The sequence below is a fragment of the Dryobates pubescens genome, chromosome 13 (assembly GCF_014839835.1).
Source record: "Dryobates pubescens isolate bDryPub1 chromosome 13, bDryPub1.pri, whole genome shotgun sequence".
NCBI lineage: Eukaryota > Metazoa > Chordata > Aves > Piciformes > Picidae > Dryobates > Dryobates pubescens.
In genome coordinates this window covers 31994253-32014260 of record NC_071624.1, presented here as the reverse complement: position 1 = coordinate 32014260, position 20008 = coordinate 31994253, and the positions used below count along the sequence as shown (strand labels likewise).

Sequence of the window (20008 nt, the reverse complement as noted above, 5' to 3'; positions counted from 1 at the left end):
AAACCACCAAGCTGTCTGCACACCTCCAGTGCCTGCAGCAGGTGTTTCCACCTACAAACCATTCTGTTCTGCTTCAAGGTGTGAGCCTGCACCTCTCCAAGCAGCCACAGCCATCCATGTGCCTGCCCTCCAGTGACGCTGGAGTGCCCAGCAAAACAATCCCACATAAATAAACTCACAAACAGGACAGGTCCCAAAGGATTTGTTGTAGGTTACATTGTAAAAACAAAACAAAACAAAAACCCTCTACATTTTCCCTGCATTTACAAAAAAATAGTAGTTTTCTACTAGCATGGTGTTAAAAAAATACTTTGCTGCTTCACTCCTAAGAGAATCCATCAAGAGAAGTCTCAGAATAAATAGCACCCAAAGTGCTGGTGAACATTTCTCCCTGGGAGGGCTGAGGTCTGGAAGTCAGAGCTTACAGCTGTATCCCTGTGTGCAAGGCAGGGGACTGCACCCCTTGGCTTCTGAAAGTAGCAGCAAAGGTGCAAGGGTTGTGTCCACCACAGGCTGGCTCCCTCCTGGCTGGTGGGCCACCTCCTGTGGCTTCATGTGGGACACAGCCCCAAATATATCTTCATGGTATCGCTTCTGGCTCTGCAGGACAAGAAAGGAAACCCAAGAGATTAATTAAGTGCCCCTGGCTGCTCCTCAGGTCACTGCTGAGACACTCAAACTCAGGCTCCTGTCAGCAAGGGGGACCAATGAATCCCAGAGATGTGCCCCAGGATGGGTTCTGGTAACAGAGCAGACCCAGGTGCTGTGTTCACTGCCCACTTCAGCTCACTTCCCTCTGTTGGCACTACAAGGTCCCAAACTCCTGGTGTTCCAGCCATACTGCAAAGCTGGTGTCCAGCACCCAGACACTGGGGTAAGTGGTAGAGGCAAGAGAAGAGCATCACCTGTGGCTCTTACATGCTAACCAGAGAGCCCCTCAAGCTTTTTTCCCTGATGCATTCAGCTCACAGCAGCATGCATGATCTTGGGTATGACTTTGAAGACTTCTTTGACCCACCCTGGAACACTGACTGGATGGAATGCCTTGGGTGTCAGATCATACCTTCAGCTGGAAGAAATACTCCTCTGCCTGCTGCTCTGTGAGGTTCAGCCTCCTGGCCAGCATCCCCTTCACAGCCTGAGCAACGTCCTTGGCCATGCGCACGTCTCCGCACACGTACACGTGCCCTTCCTCCTTCTGCAGGAGGTTGCACACTTTGGTCTCCAGCTTGCTTGTAAGAATGTCTTGGACATAGACCTTAGAAGCAGAAAAAGGAGCATCAGAAAAGGCTCTCAAATGCTGCTTTGCCTATTGGCTTTTCTGAGCCCAGCGTGGGTCTCTGTGGTCAGGGTCTAACTGCCCGATCTAGCCCAGCTGTGTGGTGCCCCACAGCAAAGGAGCAGGAAGATGTCTTCATGCTGTCTTGACAAGCCCCAGGTTTGGAGCCTAGATCTGTCTCCTGATTAAAACTAGAGCAGACCAAGGCTCTTCTTATTTTAGAACCAGTTCCAAGTGCCAAAGCCTTCTAACTTGCCTGGAGAGCAGGGCAGCTGAAGAGGACAGCTGAAGAGGGCAGCTTAAGCACTGTTGTTTCTTCCAGTAAAAGATTTCATCCAAAACAGTTAATTCCCAGGGTCAGTGTGTCACTGAAACGGTGACAAATGGCCAGAGCCAACTCATTTCTAACTCACAGGCTAACCAAACCCTGCCAAACTTAAGTGGTCTGAAAATGTTCCAGCTTTGGGTTTTGAAAGCTGTTTGCACTCCTGGTGCCTCTCTGTGGCAGGGAGGGCTTGGATTTGCAGAGCCTGCCCGTACTGAGGTGCACAGCAAGGGTCTCCTTTACTTTGAAGGAGCAGGGCAGGGCCTCTTGTCTCTTGCTCACAAGACACTGAAGCAAAATGTCAACACTATTAAACAGAGCCCAAATCTTCACTCGGGGCACCGTTCTGCAAGGAGCCAGCCCTCAGAGGACACAGGAAGCAGCCTTACTTTAGCTTGGCCAGGTTGCCTGGAGTAAGCTGTGTAGATTTCTTTCAGGATGCCTTTCCTCCTCATTTCCTCAGTTTCCTCTTTGTAGATGTGGTCCAGGTCTGGCTGCCGGCAGCCAAACACCAGCGTCATGTCGCCAGCTCTGATCCCTGCAACCAACAGTGGGAAGATTCTTGTCTTTCCAGGCAAGGGGCATGATCCCTTAAGGCTCTTCCCACAGGAACTAGCTAGGGACAGCTATCTATTCCACACCTGATATTCTGGGTTCTTAGTTTTGGTCACCACCATCCAAAAAAAGAGATGCTGACCGGCTGGAGAGGATCCAGAGAAGGGCCACAAAGAAGAGCCAAGGACTGGGAAGCTGCAGTGTGAGGAGAGGCTGAGAGAACTGAGCTTGCACAGCCTTGAGAAAGAAGGCTCAGGGGGGAACTTCTCTCCATGTCTAAAGGCTGGCTACAAAGAAGATGGAGAGTCCCTTTTTACCAGGGGTTGGATGGGGAAGATGAGGGCTGATGGGGACAAGTTAGTCCTGAGGAGGCTCCAGTGGGACCATCTTGTCTAAACCACGGGTTTGCCCACAGAGGTTGGAGCAGATGATCCTTGAGGTCCCTTCCAACCTGGGATTCTGCAATTCTATGATTTTCTAGCCAGCCTTTCTCACTAAACACCTGAGAAGGAGAGAGTCTGTGTCTCTGTGTGTGCTTTTAATTCCAGGGTCTTGCAGCAGCACTGAACCCGCCCAAGTCCTTGGAGAACTGTGTGGAGTCCCCTGCTGGAGCAGGTTCTGCAAATGGGCTGATACAGGCAGGCCAAAGTGTGTCCCCTGCACACTGTGGCCCCTGTGTGAGCACCTGGGGCAGTCACTGGCCATGGCAGATCTACAAGGACACAGCAGCTGCTCCCTCCAAGTGACCAAATATCTCAAGACCATCAGAATGGTCTGGGGTGGGATGGGTGAACTGCTTGAGGATGACAGAGAGGTTTCCTTGGCTAACATTTCTGGCTGTCTCCATCTGTAGAGACTTTGGAGGAGCAGGGATGTCTTCTGCTGCTGGAGGAGTTGTGGCAGTCCCCACAGGTACCTTTCTTTTCCAGGTCATACTGACGCTGCACCCAGAAGCTCCTGAAGGGAGCAATTCCTGTCCCTGGGCCGATCAGGAGGCATGGCTTGGTTGGCTCCTCTGGCAGGTGGAATTCATTAGCACTAAAATGCAGGGGAAAAGTATATTAATGAGGTGATTAGTTTGTGACTGACATCTCACTGCCAGTTCCCTGACTGATTTTGAGCAGCAAAGGCCAAGTTCCCAATCTGGAAATACTGCTGGGCTGCTGCTTGCTCCCTTAGCTTTGTTTGCCCTGCAGTGGAAGTGCTGGCAGGGGAGTGGTGCCTTGTGGACACAATTCTTTCAGAATCTTCTAGGGATTTATGGTTTCACAGAACATAAGACAGTGAAGAGTCTGATCTCTGCAAGACAGGGAGTGCCCTCTTAAACTCTGATATTCCAACTTGCACTCCCCAGGCACTTGGAATAAAAAGAAAGGAAGAAATTAGGAAGAAATTCTTTCCACTGAAGGTGAGACTTTGGCACAGGCTGCCCGGGGAGGCTGTGGCTGCCCTCTCCCTGGAGGTGTCCAAGGCCAGGCTGGATGAGTCCTTGAGCAGCCTGGGCTGGCGGAGGTGTCCCTGGCCATGGCAGAGTGGTTGGAACTGGATGATCTTTAAGGTCCCTTCCAACCCAACCCATTCCATGAATCTATGCAAATCACATGGAAAGAATGCACTAAGCCACTGAAGAAGATGAGCCAAGAGCTGCTGGGTTTGGGTTTTTCCTTTTCCCCTCTCTCACCTGCGTACAAAGCATGGAACTGCTTCATTGAGGGCTATTGTGTTCAGCCAGGTGCTGCAGACTCCGTGGTGCAGAGGTCCTTGTCCACCTGAGCCAGGGAAGACAGCTCTGTCAGCAACACAGCCTCTCCATACATAGAGCACATACATAGAGCACAGCTTCACCTTCACATTCTGGGGTTTAAGGAAGTGTGGACCTAGCAATGATTCCTAAACCAAGGATAGACTGATGATGATGATGCAGGATTGCAGCAAATCCTGACACCCATGACCCTCTGCACTGCTGTAAACCACTCTGCAGCTACCCCAACACAAACCTCTTCATACAGATGTGCTCTGTGCCATGTGGCAGGCACAGCGTTGCCCTGCACCACGATGCAGCCTAAATACCATTTGATAAAGAGGTGAAAGCAACAATTCATTACCTCTTGTCTTGTAGTTTACAACTGCAACTGTCAGATGAATCTCTCTGGGTGTCATGTCACAGGAGGAGCTGACAGAATAGTACCTGGGCTTCAGAAAGGGCAGCTGAGTCAGCAAGAAAGCTGTTGAGACCTCAGCAGAAGGAAACTCCTCCAGGACCTCCAGGATGGTTGGGCTGTTGTAAAACTTCCATTTGTTGTATTCTTCTACGTTCTAAAAGCCACAGGACAGCATCACAATGTTACCAGCTGGTGCAGAGATCAGGAGAGCAGGGACATTTGCAAGGTCACTTGCAAGTGAATAAGATTCCTGCTTGGCATTCAGTCAGATCTGCAGGAATCCACAGAGAATCCCTAGACCAGTACTGGGCTTTCCTACAAACTGGCTTCATGTCTGCTAGCAGAAGGACAGAACACCCTCTACCATCCTCTCAGGTCCCAGCTCCCTCAGCAGGGTGTAGAACTGAAGCAGAATCTGTTTCTCAGCCCCCTGCTGTGGGACAGCCACAGAGCTGACACTTTGTACCATGAGAGTAAGAGAGCTGTCACCTCCAGCAGCCAGTGACCCAAAAGGGTGGTCACTGCTTGCTGCTGCTTCAGCAAGCCTCCAAAGTCCTCTGACAAAAATATCTGCCAGCTGTCCTCCAAGCCCTCCACCTGCAAGCTGGAAGGTCTTCAAGTGGTGTGCCACCAGAAACCACCATCAGGCAGGCAAGAGAGAGAGGCAGGAGAAATGACCCACCCAGAGCCACACAGGAAACAGCAGCTCTGAAGAAACCGCTTGGTTCCCACGGGCAGGCTGAGCCACAAGCCCACCCTTGCTCTGGCTGGGGCTGGTTTTACCAGCACACAGAACATGTCACAGAGGGCTAAAACCATTGCTACAAAGATGTAGAAGAGCAGCAGCCGGTCCAGCAGCCATAAATCAGCCCCAACACCTACCTGAGACAAAGCTTCCAGTCTCTGCCTGTCTCCTTCCGCTGCTGCCAGCCGGGAGAGCTTCTTTAGGAGCTGTTGGGAGGGTGGAGTGGTGATGTCAAGCAAGTATGTCAAAGCCTCAGGGAGGGTGCAGGCTGGAATCTTTTTGTCACTTGTCCAGTAGCCACCTGGAAATGAGAGGGGAAAGAACTCCACCTAGCAATTCCCACAGCACTTGGAAGCTGCAGAGCTTTGCAGAACTCGGTGGCCTTCCAAATATGACTTCAGACCAGGCTGTAGCAGGGGTGGACCGGCAGGGCCTTTCTGACAGAGGCTCATCTGAGGCTTAAAGCTTTCTGTAAGGGGAGGATGTGATGCAGAGGAGTGCAGAACAATACAGCACTTGAAAAAGAGAAGTCTTTCATGTGAGGAAATGGTCTTTGTGTGTCAGATTTAGCTGATGGAAACAATGCTCATGGCAGCTAAGCCTCTTTTAGGACTCTGATGCATAACAACAAACAGTTGACTAATGTAATTGCAGTCAGTGGCCAACTCGACAACTGAATGACAAACTCAGCCTGGGACAGCTCTGAGAACTCTGATGAAGTTACTGTGGATCACCAGAGAATGCAGAGTCAGAATGGAGAACAGAAACAAGGACTAAAAGCATCAACAAAATCCGATGGAAATGCAAGGAAAGGGTAACAGAATCCAACTCAGCCTATAAAAGCTCCCAGGAATTGTAGAGGAATCTGCCAAACAGCCTCTGTTGCTGCATGCCAAGAGAACCAACTCACCACCAGTGCAGGTTTCAAGTCTGACAGTCTGCTCAGCTGGAGGAGCATCCTTGATGTGTGCAATGAGGCCCTGGACTAACTCTGGCTGGTTGCCTGGGAAAATCCCAATATGCTCCCCGGGCAGGTAGTGCACTTCCTGGCCAGTCTCACAGGAAAGCTTCACCAGGATGGTGACACGGCTGGAGGCACACACAAAAGAGATCAGGCAGCTCACGGTTCCAGCCACAGGATTTCCCCTGAGCTGAGCACAAAAGGAATAAACCTGCAGGGCGAGGGCTGTCAGGGCAGCTTGGCACTTCATGGAGACTTAAAGAGGAGTCCAGGCATGTGGAGTACTTGTTCAAAACAAACAGGGCATTAAGATGCTGAAGTGCTGCCTGACCCACCCAGGACAGAGCAGAAGTGCCTGTGCTGGAAGAGCAGCTCCACTGCAGGCTGAGCAGCTCCCATCTCACCCCAGCTCAGAGGGCTTCCCTTAAGACAACTGCATTTAAAACAAGGACGAAAGAGACCTGCTGGGGGCTGTGGAAGAGCCATTCACAGCTGCTGTTTCTAAGAGAGATGTTAGCACTGAATATCCTTTGGCACTCCTCTGTGTGCTGTCTCAGCTAGCTCTGCAGTACAGCTGCACCTGGCAGCTTCTTGTGCTGGCCCTTGTGCTTTCTTCCCCCTTTACTGTCCTGCTAAGGGGCAATTTCCCTCCTAAATGAAGTAACCATTTACCTGGCACGTAGCATGGCAAGCAAGAGAGAGAGGAACCACAGACCTGACCTTCCATATTTAGTACATATCAAAGGCCACAGCACAAAACTCTTCAGTTCTCTGTGCTCCTAGAGCCTCTCCTGGGAAGTCAGCTCCTACCTAAACCAGGGCTCAGGCTGCAGGGTTTCCTGTGGCCTTGTGAGAGTGATTCACTTCGCTGATGCTGGCACTAAATTCCCATCTAGTTCTTAGCAAGGGCAAGGAGCAGTTGTTCACAATGAGGCATTTCAGGTGTTTAGGACTGTAGTGAAAGGTAGCACTGCAATATCCAAGGGAATGAGGGGTCCTACCTGGATTTCAAACTTTGAAGATTCTGCCTGAATTTCAGCTTCGTGGGAATGACCTCCTTGCCATGAATGCTTGCAAGAGCTGTTGAGAAAAGAGCACAGCAGTCATGGCAGTTCTGTGACTGGCTTTGTGTTAACCCCAGCCAGAAGTTAATGAGCAATTCCCAGCTTCCAAAATCACAGAACCACAGAACTGTCAGGGCTGGAAGGGCCTCAAGGCTCAGCCAGTCCCAACCCCCTGCCATGGGCAGGGACACCTCACACTAGATCAGGTTGCTCACAGCCACATCCAGCCTGGCCTTCAAAACCTCCAGGGATGAGGCTGCCACCACCTCCCTGGGCAACCTGCTCCAGTACAAGTACAAACCAAATGACTGCTTGAAACTGAGTCAGTGTAAGAGCAGGTCACATGCAGGCAGAGCTAGAGGCTATTCTGCAGTGTATGTCCTTCTTGAGGAGACCTTGGCCATGGTGCAGTTAAGTCGACCATAAATCCAAACCCACCTGGACTTAGGGCATCATTTTATGTGTCGTATCCAGAACACCTGAGGAGCAGTGCTTTGGAGTTAGGGAAGAGCAGATTTAGATTGGATGTGAGGAACAAGTTCTGCACCATGAGGGTGGTGGAACGCTGCAACAGGTTGCCCAGGGAGGTGGTTGAGGGCCCATCCCTGGAGCTATTCAAGGCCAGGCTCCACAAGGCTGATCCTGATCTAAGTGGAGGATGTCCCTGCTGACTGCAGGGGGGTTGGACTGGGTGAGCTTTGGAGGTGTCTTCCAACCCATATCCTATGTGCAGAAAAGACCTGACCTGTGCTTGCCCTAGAGTGTGGCACACCTCATCAGTTGTGTTCTGTGTGCACATCTCCCCTGACTAAACCCAGTTACATCTCAGCTGGAGTTCTGGGGCAATCAAAAGGCGTGAGAGCTGTGGTGTTCCTGCACTGCCAAAGCTGAGCTGTGCAGTGTCCCTGCTCCTCTGACCACTCTCCTTTATTGCATGCACTCTGTCATCCAGCAGCACCAGCATCTTCTAGACAACCTTTACAGCTCAGACCTGTGTGGAGCAGCACAGAGGAAGAGGAAGGTGGGAGGCAGTACCTTTAGCCAAGTCCAAGGGCTGTGGGTCATGCACTACTCTGTAGCTCTCAGGGTCCCAGCTCTCATCAGAGGTGTACATCTCAGGCAGCTGGATGCTGCTTCTCCCACAGATGTCAAAGATGTCACAGGCAGTCTAGAAAAAAATAATTGAATGTTATTCACAGTAAAAAACCAAAACAAAAGAAGAAGAAAGAAGGACTCTGAGTGCTGTCACCAGCCTGGGAGGAGGTACCAGTCTCACTGACTGCTGTTTTGCATTGGTTCTGTTGAGTTCAGCAACATCACAGGGGTTCAGGGTGTGCAGGAAGGTTCCACTTCCACAGCAGTGCAGGTAAAACACTGATCTACTTCCAGAGCTTCTGCTGGGTGGTGCTACCTCCCTTGCTCACACTGAGCACTGCATCTTCCTAAGGGTTTCTTGAAACTTTATGTGAATGTTAAAGAAGGAGACCAGTTCCCTCTTCAAGTTGGGCAAGCAGCAGAAGAGAGGGAAGTTCAGAATCCAGATACAAAATCAGCTATTTGTTTTCCTTCATATTCCATGATTTTGGTGGGATATTAGTGAATGTTGAAGCAAAATGAACTAAACCATGAGGCAACTATGGCCTACAGTCACCTTGAAGGCACTGACTGCCCACGTGCGAAAGGCTTCCTCTTGCCCATTGAGTTCATCTCCTTCACCCACTGCAGTGAGCTGAGAAGCCCCTAGCTGGGCCAGCTTCTGGTCAATGGTGTGAGCAAAGGCACAGAACTCTGGATACATGCTGGACCCCAGCCCAAACACAGCATATCTGCAGAAGAGAGACAAATAAGCTGACTGTGTCCTGCTAAACGAAAGGCAAAGGGACTCAGTCACACAGAACTCAACCACGAGAGATTCGTACCTGATTTTCTTTCTCAGCTGTTTCAGGGTGAGCAAGGAGTTCTTCAAGGTCTGTCAAAGATTCATAAAGCACTTCAGGTTAGACAAATGCTCTGATTTAAACCAGAAGTGAGACCCTGATCCATATACATGGGGCACATGAAAGGGTTGCCTTTGGTCTCAGGCTTTGAGCTGAGCCTCAGCTGTGTCTCTGAGGGGAACTTCACCTTTCCATTGTTTGGAGAATCCCCATTTCCAAAAGTGCTGGTGACCACTAGGAGAAGTGTCTCTTCCTCCAGGTCACAGATGTTGTACTCATCCATGGGCAAAATCTGGAAGGCATGAAGCTCATGAGAAATTGCTATCAGCCATAGCAACAAGTTCTAGCCCAGGGAATGAAGAGGCTTGCAGGAGCTGGTGAAAGGAGCCAGACTCCTTTCTCTGCTTGGTGTGGATGATTTACACTTCCTTACCTTAGTGCTGAAGGCACAGTTGAAGAGGCTGCACAGATTGTTGGCTAGTGTCTCAGATTTCCCAGTCTCTGTTGCATAGATTACAGTGACCTTGGGTCTGGCTGCTGTTGCCTGTTGCATGAGGGAGGATGCAAAGAGCACAGCCCTGGGGAAAACACAACCACACAGGATTTTTAACATAGCTCCACATGAATTCAGCTGGATTCCCAAACAGGCTAGGAAAGACAGAGCTGCTGGAGTGAGTCCAGAGGCCACAAAGATGATCCGAGGGCTGGAGCACCTCTGCTCTGAGCACAGGCTGAGGGAGCTGGGGGTGTTCAGCCTGGAGAAGAGAAGACTCCAGGGGGACCTCAGAGCTGCCTGCCAGTAGCTGAAGGGATCCTGCAGGAAACCTGCAAAGGGACTTTTCCTCAGGGTGTCTAGAGACAGAATGAGGGAGAATGGTTTGAAGCTGAGGCAGAGCAGGGTTAGACTGGAGCTGAGGAAGAAGTTCATCAGTATGAGGCTGGTGAGACTCTGGAACAGGCTGCCCAGGGAGGCTGTGGCTGCCTCCTTCCTGGGAATGTTAAAAGGCCAGGCTGGGTGAGACCTTGAGCAGTGTGGTTGAGAGGTGTCCCTGCCCAGGGCAGGGAGCTTGGAGCAGATGAGCTCTGAGGTCTCTTCCAACCTGAGCCACTCTGTGATTCTATGATTTTTCCTTGGGAGGTTGTTGAGAGGCAACACACTATAGGCAGCCCTGAAGAAGAAGCTGAGATATGAATCACACCTCACTGTGGACAGAGAAGTTCAAACAGTTCAGGTGGTCCCTGCTGCAATAATTATTAGAACAAAAAAGGTGGAACAGAAACACCAGCAGAGTGGAATACCTGGGCAAAAGCATGGAGGCTCTGATTTGAATGACTTACTTTGCCAGGATGCTAAACTTTATTGCCCTTCTCTTTGGCCTCCTTGTCTCATCGTGCCAGGTGTGTGTTTTCCATGCATCCACCTTCAAAAACAAGCCAAAGGCTAAGCTTCAGGCAGTGAATGTGAAATGGTAGCCACACAACCTGCACCTCTCTGGAAGGGCCAGAGGAAACAGAGCACAGACAATGCACTGTGCACAAAGAGGGATCAGGCTCTGCAGCAAAAAATTGCCTTTCAGTTACAGCCTGGGCACTGGGCAGGCCTGACCCACCCCTTCCACCCTGCAATCGATGCTGCTGCCATTCATCAGCCCCCCCCAGCGACCTCTCCGTACCCAGAGCCTTTCACCTAGACTTTGTCAGGCCCCATCTTATCCCCTGCACCGCTGAGGTCAGCTGCTGGACTCTGATCCTTGAGGGTAATGTGTACCTGGTAGTAATAGAAGGGAGTGAGGACATAGTTCAGCATCTCCTGGTGGAAGACAGGAGTGATGCTGCCGGACATGGGGGGCACAATCCAGACCCAGTCGGCCGGGCAGCCTCCCCGCGCGCGGTACTCGCTCTGCAGGTACTTCATGAAGGACTCAGCAGCTGAGTGATGGTCCATGATGGTCACATTCTGCTTCTAGAAGGGTTGAAAAGGGAAAGGCACACATCAAAAAGCCCATTCTGCTCCCTGGATCCAGGAGTAATCCTTTGCCTTCAGTTAATATCTCAAGGACTTTATTGAGGGCTGGGGAATAATTGTTCCCACTATCTGCTCTGCCAGAGAGCTTCTGTGACGTAATTGCCATCAGCAGCTTCTGCTCAGAGAGAGGTTGAGGCAGACCTTTGATTAAGGACTTTCATGTCCTTTTTAAAACATCAGAGTTTTACCTCTCCAGCACTGGGAGCACGTGCTGGGAAGCCTGATTCCTATTCACCCATCTTTCACACCAGTATGATGTGGTAAATAAATTGTGATTGGCAATAAAACATCTTCATGCAATGGCTTTCACAGGACCACAGAATGGTAGGGCTTGGAAGGGACCTCAAAGGATCACCCAGTCCAGCCCCACTGCCAGAGCAGGGCAGGTCACACAGGAATGCACCCAGAAAGTCTCCAGAGAAGGAGGCTCCACAGCCTCTCTGGGCAGCCTGCTCCAGGGCTCTGTCACTCTCACAGTGAGAAAGTTTTTCCTTCTGTTCACATGGAGCCTCCTCTGCTCCAGCTTGCCCCCAGTGCCCCTTGTCCTGTCCTTGGACATCCCTGACGAGGTTCAGACAGACACAGGATCTGAGACTCAGACAAGGGTGCTAAAAGGATGACCAGTCTTCACAGAGAGCCAGGCTGGAAGGGACCCCAAGGATCATCTGGTCCAACCTTCCTAGCTAACAGTCTGGTACCATCTTGCCCTTAACTTCCTTTTCTTTTCCTCTCCCTTCCACCTTCACCTGAGATTGTTTCCTGGCAACAAGAGGAAATCTGGATTCCTCTGCTTTCCAAGGTGTAACTCAAGATCACACTGAGAGCCTCCACTGAGCACCGGCCCATTGGCACCTGCTTGCCACAAACCTCTTAGAAATGAAAGGGGAAGTGGCCCTCAGTACCCAGTGTCCCTCCAGCTACCACCCTGGTGACTTACTTGGAAGCTGTAAAGCACAGCCACGTTGATCTCCACCACAGCTCGGTCTTTCCATAAGGATGAAAGTTTGTTTGTCTCCAGCCCCATTCTTCTCCCTACCTCCTGCATGTGAAAAAGAGAGAGAAAGAAAAAGCAGATTTCCTGTGTGGGCTTGGGCACCATGATTTCCCCACCTCACCAGATTAATACATAGGGAAAAGCACTGCAGAAGGAGGGGATCAGTCTGAAGCTGGGGAAGGAGATGGCAGCAAATCAGAGGTGAACTTGAATTATGGAGTTCTGGTTCTTAAGGCTATTCCAAGGCAGGGGGGGTGTGGTTTTCTCCTGGATTACATGGTTTTGAAGGTGTCAGTATCTGGTTACAAGTCATCCTTACTAATTTGTACTGGTGAGGTGATCAAGACCTGCAGCTAACCAGCAGAGCTCCACTGCCTTGCCAACAGTAGGCTGGGACCAGGAGAAACCTACAGGCAGAGAGCAAAAGCCCTGACCCAGCATGACTCAGGGTGAAACTGGGCAGGAATTCCCTTGGGACACCCTTGGGACACCATTCTCTCTATTTTGTACCCTGTCAGGACCCTACAGAAAGAGTCCTAAAGCTGTCAGCCACAGTCCTGGCAGCAGCTGAAGGTGTCCCACGAGGGTCGGGATGTGGGCATCGGATTAGCAGGGCAGTGTCAGGGCGATGTAAGCACAACAGCCATCCCAGCAAAGACACCCAGAAATGCTCCCCCCAGCCAGCTCAGCACCACCACCCTGTCCCAGGAGGGTACCTTCAGGATGTTGTATCGCTGCACATCACACAGGTCTCGCACCCCAATCTCCGTGCCCATGTACCAGCCGTTGAAGGGACACGCTGGGAACTCCAGGCCCCCCACCTCCAGCAGCATGTTGGCCACGGCAGGCAGTGCATACCACTTCAGATCTAGCTCCTTAAACCAGCCATACCTGGTCAACAGCAAGCATATGGATTGCATTACTTTGGGTCTTTTCCTCCTCTAAGTCCGAGAAGGTAGCTCTAGCAGAGCCCTGTGGAGCATGGGCTGCAAAAGCTGAGGGCAGGTGGTCACTGGGGATTGCCTGCTGGATAAAGTGCAGGACAGCCCTGCAGAGCTCTGCAATCTGCTGTGCCCAACATAAGGACACAGAGCTGCTGGAGGGAGTCCAGAGGAGGCCACAAAGATGATCCGAGGGCTGGAGCAGCTCTGCTATGAGCACAGGCTGAGGGAGCTGGGGCTGTGCAGCCTGGAGATGAGAAGGCTCCAGGGGGACCTCAGAGCTGCCTTCCAGTAGCTGAAGGGATCCTGCAGGAAGGCTGCAGAGGGACTTACCCTGAGGGTGTCTGGAGACAGGACAAGGGGGAATGGCTTCAAGCTGAGGGACAGCAGGGTTAGACTGGAGCTGAGGAAGAAGTTCTTCGGTACAAGGGTGGTGAGACTCTGGCACAGGCTGCCCAGGGAGGCTGTGGCTGCCTCCTCCCTGGGGGTGTTCAAGGCCAGGTTGAGCAGCTGAGAGGTGTCCCTGCCCATGGCAGGGAAGTTGGAGCAGATGAGCTCTGAGATCCCTTCCAACCTGAGCCACTCTAGGACTGCATAACCCTGCAGGCCAGCCCCAATGCAAACACGAAGGAAGAAGCCCAGGCAGCAGCCCTGGTGTTACGACTGCAGCCACAGCTCCCACCTGCCTTGCACTGCCATAAGAAATGGTGATTGTTCAAATTCTGAATATGACTGAAATGCAGATTGGGAAGGGAAGGATTTCCAGCAACACTGCTGCTGGCTTCCTGAATTGCAATCTCATTCCCCTGCCTCTCAGCTGTTTCATCTTCCAGGACAATTTGCCATCATTTCATCCTCACCCAGGGCTCATAAAACCAGTGCCCCAGGCACAGGCTAGCAACCTACCCAGGTGCAATTCCCCAGCTCCTTTGTGCTTACTTGGGATGCTCCAGTGGCACTTCCAGGACAATTTCTGGAGGGATTTCAAATATTTCTGGGTCCTGGCCGTTTGCTTGGAGAATGAGTGGAAGGACATCAAAGCGTCCATGCTTGGGCTTCCACCCCAGCTCAATGCACAACTGCAAAGAGAGGGAGAAGGTACAGCTGGGGGTTCCTCCAGGTTTGCCCCCCTGGGTGCGAAGGTGAAGTAAATATTAACTCTGAAAAAGCTGCTGAGGTAAATTCCAAGTGCCAGAAGTTGTTCTTTCCCACCCAAAGGTGCTGTGCTGGTTGGGTACCTGTGTGAACTCCAGGCTGGCAGGGTCTCCCAGGATGGACCCGTCCGGCATTTGGTACCCGGCATATCGGATCAACTGGCTGTTCCAGACACGGAAATCATGCTTCCCATCAGTCCTCTGGGGGAAGAGAGTGATGGCTGATCTGTCCAGGGAGACAACCAAACCCTGTTACACCACAGCAGCACATCAAAGCACATCGTAATCATTAAGTCTAGAGAACCACAGAATGTCAGGGGTTGGAGGGGACCTTGAAAGATCACCGAGTCCAATCCCCCTGCCAGAACAGGAGCACCCAGGGCAGGTCACACAGGAATGCATCCAGGTGGGTTTTGAATGTCTCCAGAGAAGAAGAGGCTGAGGGGAGACCTCATCACTCTCATAAAAGGAGGCTGGAGTGAGGAGGGGTCCAGCCTCTTCTCAATGACAAGCGACAGCCGCAGAGGAAACGGTTCCAAGCTGTGCCAGGGGAGGCTCAGGCTGGATATCAGGAAATATTTCCTCACTGGAAGGGTTCTCAAACATTGGCATGGCCTGCCCAGGGCAGAGATGGGGTCCCCATGGCTGGGGATATTCAAGAAGCCTGAGGACCTGGTGCTTAGGGACGTGGTTTAGTGTTGACCCTTCAGTGCTGGGTCGAGGGTTGGACTGGATGAGCTTGGAGGTCTCTTCCAACCAGATCTGTTCTGTGATTCTGTGATAAATTGTTACTAATAGCAATCCATTTCCATTTCTGCACTAGAAATAACATCATTCACCCTCTCCACCCACCACCCTGGAGCTCCAAACCATTTCTCTTCCCCAGGAATTACAAAAGGTTTTGCAGCACCAGCCATAAAAGTAACCAAATTTCATAACCACAAAGCGTTAGGGGTTGGAAGGGACCTCCAGAGATCACCCAGTCCAAGCCCCCTGCCAGAGGAGCATCACCCAGGGCAGGCAGGTAGCAGAAGAATCAAGAGCAGACACAAGTTGTCAGGATATTTAGACCACTTTAAGTCTTATGGAATGAGTTCTGAATGCAGGTTAAAATGAAGGAGACCTACCTTATATTGCCATTGTTTGTGGCATACTGAATGTGGGAGCAGATGTGCTCAAACATCTCCTTGGCTGTCTTACAGCCACGTGCATCAAATACCTGTGAGTGTCCCAAAGGGATGTAAAGAGCAAAAAGAAGATTTAGAGACAGCAATGCAAGCTCAGTATTTTTCTGCTGTATTTAAGGAAGGGTTAGGGGAACACACAGGAGGGAGCAGCCCCAGCTGCAGCATCTGGCAGGTTTTCCATCCTGCTGACCTCCAGCAGATTTGGCCAGTGATGGCCAGACTCCTAGGTTGGTTACCTGTAGATTGGACCACTGGATTCTCCCAATGCACCTGGGGGCATTCCTCCAGGCCTGTTTGGCAGCAAAGATCAGCTCATCCTTTGTCAGCTGGTAGGTTCCTGTTGTTTCTATGGCCTTGCTCACCGCTTCCAGCCGGGCCAGGTGCTCTTCTGTTCTTGGCCTTTGGGACAGGAAACAGCCAGGGAAGGAAACTATGAGAACTTCATCACTTAGGACTGATGCAAACTGCAGACATTCTCCTTGTGTTCTGGGTGAAGGAGAGCATGGGCATTGCTGAAGCCATAAAGCTTTTGAACATCCTTCTGCACAAGAAGACGTCTTCTTACATCACTGATTCTATCTGCCAGAATGCAGGCAAATGTCCAGGGAGGGGATGAGCATCTCTGTAGGCTGAGCTGGGGCAGTAAACAGTGAGGAACCTGCTCCTGCTAGAAAACTACGCCCTCTGCATGCAGGCCAACATAAACCACCCCCACCCTGTGTGAAAGCAATGTGCTGCTGATGGGAGAGGTCACCATCACCTCTTCCCCACCTCTGTCCCCAAGGCAGAGCTGCCACCCATCACAGCAGTCTGGGCACCAAGATCTTTAGGAAGAAGCAGGGAATATTCTAGGCAAAGGGATGAGTTCAGGACATAGCCTGAGAGCTGCTGAGGAGATTTTTCCCTGGCATCAGAGTGTAGGAACTGAGTGCAAATGGACTAATGAAGAAAGTGGCATGCTAGAAATGCAAGCAGTGACACCATCCTTTCACCACCCAGCACAGAGAGCACAAGCCCCCCACCCCGTGTGGTTTCAGTTTAAATGTGGGTTTTCTAGGCTGGCTTGGGTACAAAAAGGTCAAACCACAAGCAAATGAACAGTAGCTAGCTTCTGCCCAAGCCCAGATTACACTGGCTGTCCTCTCAAAGCATTATTTTCATGGGGACACACACAGCTCCTCTGAGCAAAGTAAGGAGGGTTTGCATTCCTAAAGGGAAGTGCTGAGCAATTCCTTTGTCAGGGAAACCAGCTCCGAAAATTCTTCAGCTGGGTAACAGAGAACCAAGTCAAAACATTAGGAAATGTTTATCACAGCACAGACAAAAATTGTTTTGTTGGCTTGCAGACAGGAGGAAAACAGCCTGCACTGTCTGAGGCTTTTCACATTTCCAACAAGATGAAAGATCAAGGGCGAGCCTGGAAGATAGTGTGAATCAGGGGGGGTCAAATAGCCACCCGCAGCAGCGAGGAGACGTGCAAAGGTAATGTGCTGGCAAGGGAGTGCAGCCTGTGCGTAGGGCAGGGGCTTTCAGAGAGATTCAGGTGGAAGAGAGCTTTGTAGAAGAGTTCAAAGTGGCTGAAGAAGTAGCCATTATGTGGCTGAGTCCCTTTGAAAGCCCGGCAACGTTTTCTGATGGGATGAGCAAACACTGAGCTGTCACCTGGAAGTTTATCTTGTGAAAGCTCTGGCCCTGCAAACTCTTGGAGCTCGAGCAGATGTTTCCCTGCAAGATGTCTCTGCACTGTGTCCCTTCTGTGAGAACACAAACTTCTTTCCTGAAGCTAGAGCATCCCTCACAGCATGCTGAGCAAGCTTACGGCGATGACAGCGCAGAGCAAGGCTGAGAAGCACGAGACTGACCTTCCAATCTCTGGGTAGAGCCTCGAGAGTCAAAACAGAGAACAAAAGAACACAGAGGAAAGAGATTTGGAGGAGCACAAACAAAAAGCATGATCCACATCATTCACAGCTAAGGCTGATCTCATGGACACCCAATGCCAGGGAAACAGAAGGCAATGTTCTGCTAGAGATGCCCAGCCAAGGACTGCAACCCCACACACTCCCTGGGGCTGAGGAGTGCTCTGTACAGAGTCCATCTCTGCATTCCCAAGAGCTGGGATTGGCAGACAGAGAACGTGGAGTGCAGGAATAGGTTTTTTTATTTACCTTTTCTAACAGCCCTTATCTGTTAATTTTTTTTAATGCAGGCCATGTACAGCTCCTGATAGCTGGGAAGAAACCAAACACTCCTGTAGCCTTGCAGAGAGATAGGCAGGCAGAGGACATCTACACCAGAACTGGAGGCAAAGTTGGCTTACTCTTTAAATGAGTTGTAGTACAGCTTGATAAAGTCGACTGCCTGGGGTAAAAGCTCTGCTGGTGGGACTGGGCCATCTCTACAACCTCTCACCAGGCCCTTGGGGGTCATGAGTGCCCCTTGGCAGGCTTTGGTCCGGCAGCTGATAACCTGGAAAACAACAGAATGTCAGCCCCCAGTGCTTCACTCTGCATCCATGCAAAGCCATGAAGAGCACTGTTCAGGCTCCCATCTCTTACCTCCTTAGCTGTCAGGTGCAGTGTGTCGAGCAAGCTGGAGCCATTTTCCAGGTTCCTGACTTTCACGTGTCTTGGACACCTTGATATTTGGGTTGAAGCTTTGGTATCGTTTTGGGGAGGGTTCTGGGCAGAGAAAAGTTTAAAACAACATATTGTCCTCAGACCTATTAAACACCTTCATTTTCTGTTTTGTGTGACCACTCAAATGCTACACAAGCAACTCCAGAAGCTGGGTGTGGATTCTCCAGTGGATTCATTCATCTGAGCACAAAACTGCTGACCTGATCCCCAGTTTTACAGGAAATGGGAACAGAGAATTTTTGTGCTAATCAAACAATACCTGCCACTGCAAACACCTTTGGAATTTCACCCTAACAGTCACAGCCTCAGGAGAGCAGTGACCCAGCCAGCTTCAGAGAGGAGAAATGTTTGTTACTAAAGGCTGGGTTGCGGAAGGTGAATGAAGGAATCAGGCTCTCCAATCCCCCTGCATCACCTCCTGCCCTGCATGCTTCCCAACGCTCCTTTTTGTTCAGAAAAGATCTTTCACCCAGAGGTCTTGCAGCTGGCCTCATGGAAGCTCAACCAGTCCCCACGTGGCAGTGGTGAGGAGCTGTGAGCAGCAGGCAGAGCCCACGGGAGCTGCTCTGTCCGACAGTGACGCAGGACACAAACCTCCGGCCCATCGCTGCCCGGCGCTGGCGTCACGACAGGCAGCATCTCCGTCTGCTTCTTGCTCAGGTCATGGAGCTTGGCATCAATGCTTCCCAAGCTTTAAAAGAGAGGAAGACAATCCAGTGTAACCCAACAGGTTTCATTTCACCTACAGCATCAGCAAGGAGACGCTCAGAGCAGTCTCTGAGCGACGCCCTGAGCCCACAAGCCAAGCATTCACAGCAGCCCCAACAGCAAAGCTGCTGTCGCCCTTTCCAGGTCACTGGGTGGGCAGGGAAGCAGCAGGTATGGCCTGGACTGGTAAAGATCCAGAAAATACTCAGATGAATCAAGAAAAGAAGCTGAAATCTTCAGGGAAAGGGCCTGAAAACTTCAGCTGGCTCCAATCTCCAGCTTGTTAAACACATAACAGACTTCTGTATTAACTTCCTTTGGGTTCTCCATTCAGGCTAACTTTCTGAGCTCCTGCTTCTCAAGTTTTCCAAAGGTTTCCAAAGATGTTCTGAAACCACTCAAGAGGCATCCAGACCACAAACTCCACACAGGTCTGGAGAGGGCAGTGATGTATTCTAGCCAGCAGAGCCTTCCACAAGTCAGCTTCATCTACCCGCATCGGAACAGAAGCTACTTTGAGCAAGGACAGGTGAGGGCAGGGAATGGGCATGCAAGAGAAAACTGAAATAAGTAACAGCCTGAAAACTGAGAGCTTTCATCTGCCTGTGCAGTTGGTTTATACAGTGTCTTGTACAAACTGCATCACAGAAATACTTTACCAACTTAATTGCAGCATTAGTAATCACTTTGCTAATTTCCATAGCATTCCCATGCCCTAGTCCTAGCAGAGCTACAAGCACTGCAGCACACCAAACATATTGCAGCTGTGAAAGGGAACAGTGGCACAAAAGCTGCAGTGCACCTTCCCCAGCCACCAGTGACCCCCAGGGACGGCTGATCTTGGGTCACTGTCACTGCTTTGGAAACACTTCACAGGTTTCTCTAGAGCCCACATCAATTAACATCTTTCCTTTTCAGATGGAAGAGAAATTATGAAGTCACTGAGAGATCTTACCCAGAGATCTTCCTGCTCTTCTCCAAGTTATTATTGAGGTCCTTCTCTTCAGAGAACTTGCTCTTAGCGGGGCGAGATTTGAACACAAACTGCCATGGGCACAACATTTTCTATGCTTTATTTATGATTTTAGGTCACAGTGCTGAGATCTTGTTTAGTGTGCTGTGGGAACACTTCTGAGGAGGGGAAAAAAAAAAAGCAGCAGCAAGGTCAGTTTTTGACTAAGAAGGTAACTCCCTTCAGAAGGGCTCAGAAACTCGCCAGATAACTGATCTGATCTGACCAGCATCCGGACTGAAAAAGGGGAAATGACTCTTAGAGGATTGAGGCTAAACCTGCTCCCTGCCTTTGCCAGTCTCATGCTGCAGCTATGCCT

General features: G+C 50.8%; 1 protein-coding gene across 1 annotated transcript; it reads right to left on the bottom strand.

The window, feature by feature from the left end:
* Positions 1–414: 414 nt before the first annotated feature.
* NOS2 (nitric oxide synthase 2) lies at positions 415–19739 on the bottom strand. Its single transcript, XM_009903179.2, has 26 exons — positions 19633–19739; positions 18564–18660; positions 17889–18011; positions 17651–17799; positions 15567–15729; positions 15271–15362; positions 14228–14369; positions 13929–14068; positions 12765–12939; positions 11992–12093; positions 10797–10991; positions 10367–10449; positions 9462–9606; positions 9216–9320; positions 9011–9060; positions 8743–8917; positions 8127–8259; positions 7029–7107; positions 5977–6155; positions 5204–5367; positions 4265–4475; positions 3841–3928; positions 3076–3197; positions 1994–2142; positions 1064–1258; positions 415–600 (listed from the first exon to the last, which is right to left on the bottom strand). Exons 1-26 carry the CDS (start codon positions 19737–19739, stop codon positions 415–417), a joined length of 3549 nt encoding a protein of 1182 aa, XP_009901481.1.
* Positions 19740–20008: the final 269 nt, after the last annotated feature.

What these genes read in the sequence shown, in the direction of transcription:
- NOS2 (XM_009903179.2), bottom strand. Translation starts at nt 19,739, where the DNA reads ATGTTGTGCCCATGGCAGTTTGTGTTCAAATCTCGCCCCGCTAAGAGC. An exon ending in GTGCCACTGGAGCATCCCAA is followed by an intron (nt 12,940 to 13,928) that starts GTAAGCACAAAG and finishes GCTGTTGACCAG; the next exon opens with GTATGGCTGGTTTAAGGAGC. An exon ending in AAGTTTAGCATCCTGGCAAA is followed by an intron (nt 9,607 to 10,366) that starts GTAAGTCATTCA and finishes TGTTTTCCCCAG; the next exon opens with GGCTGTGCTCTTTGCATCCT.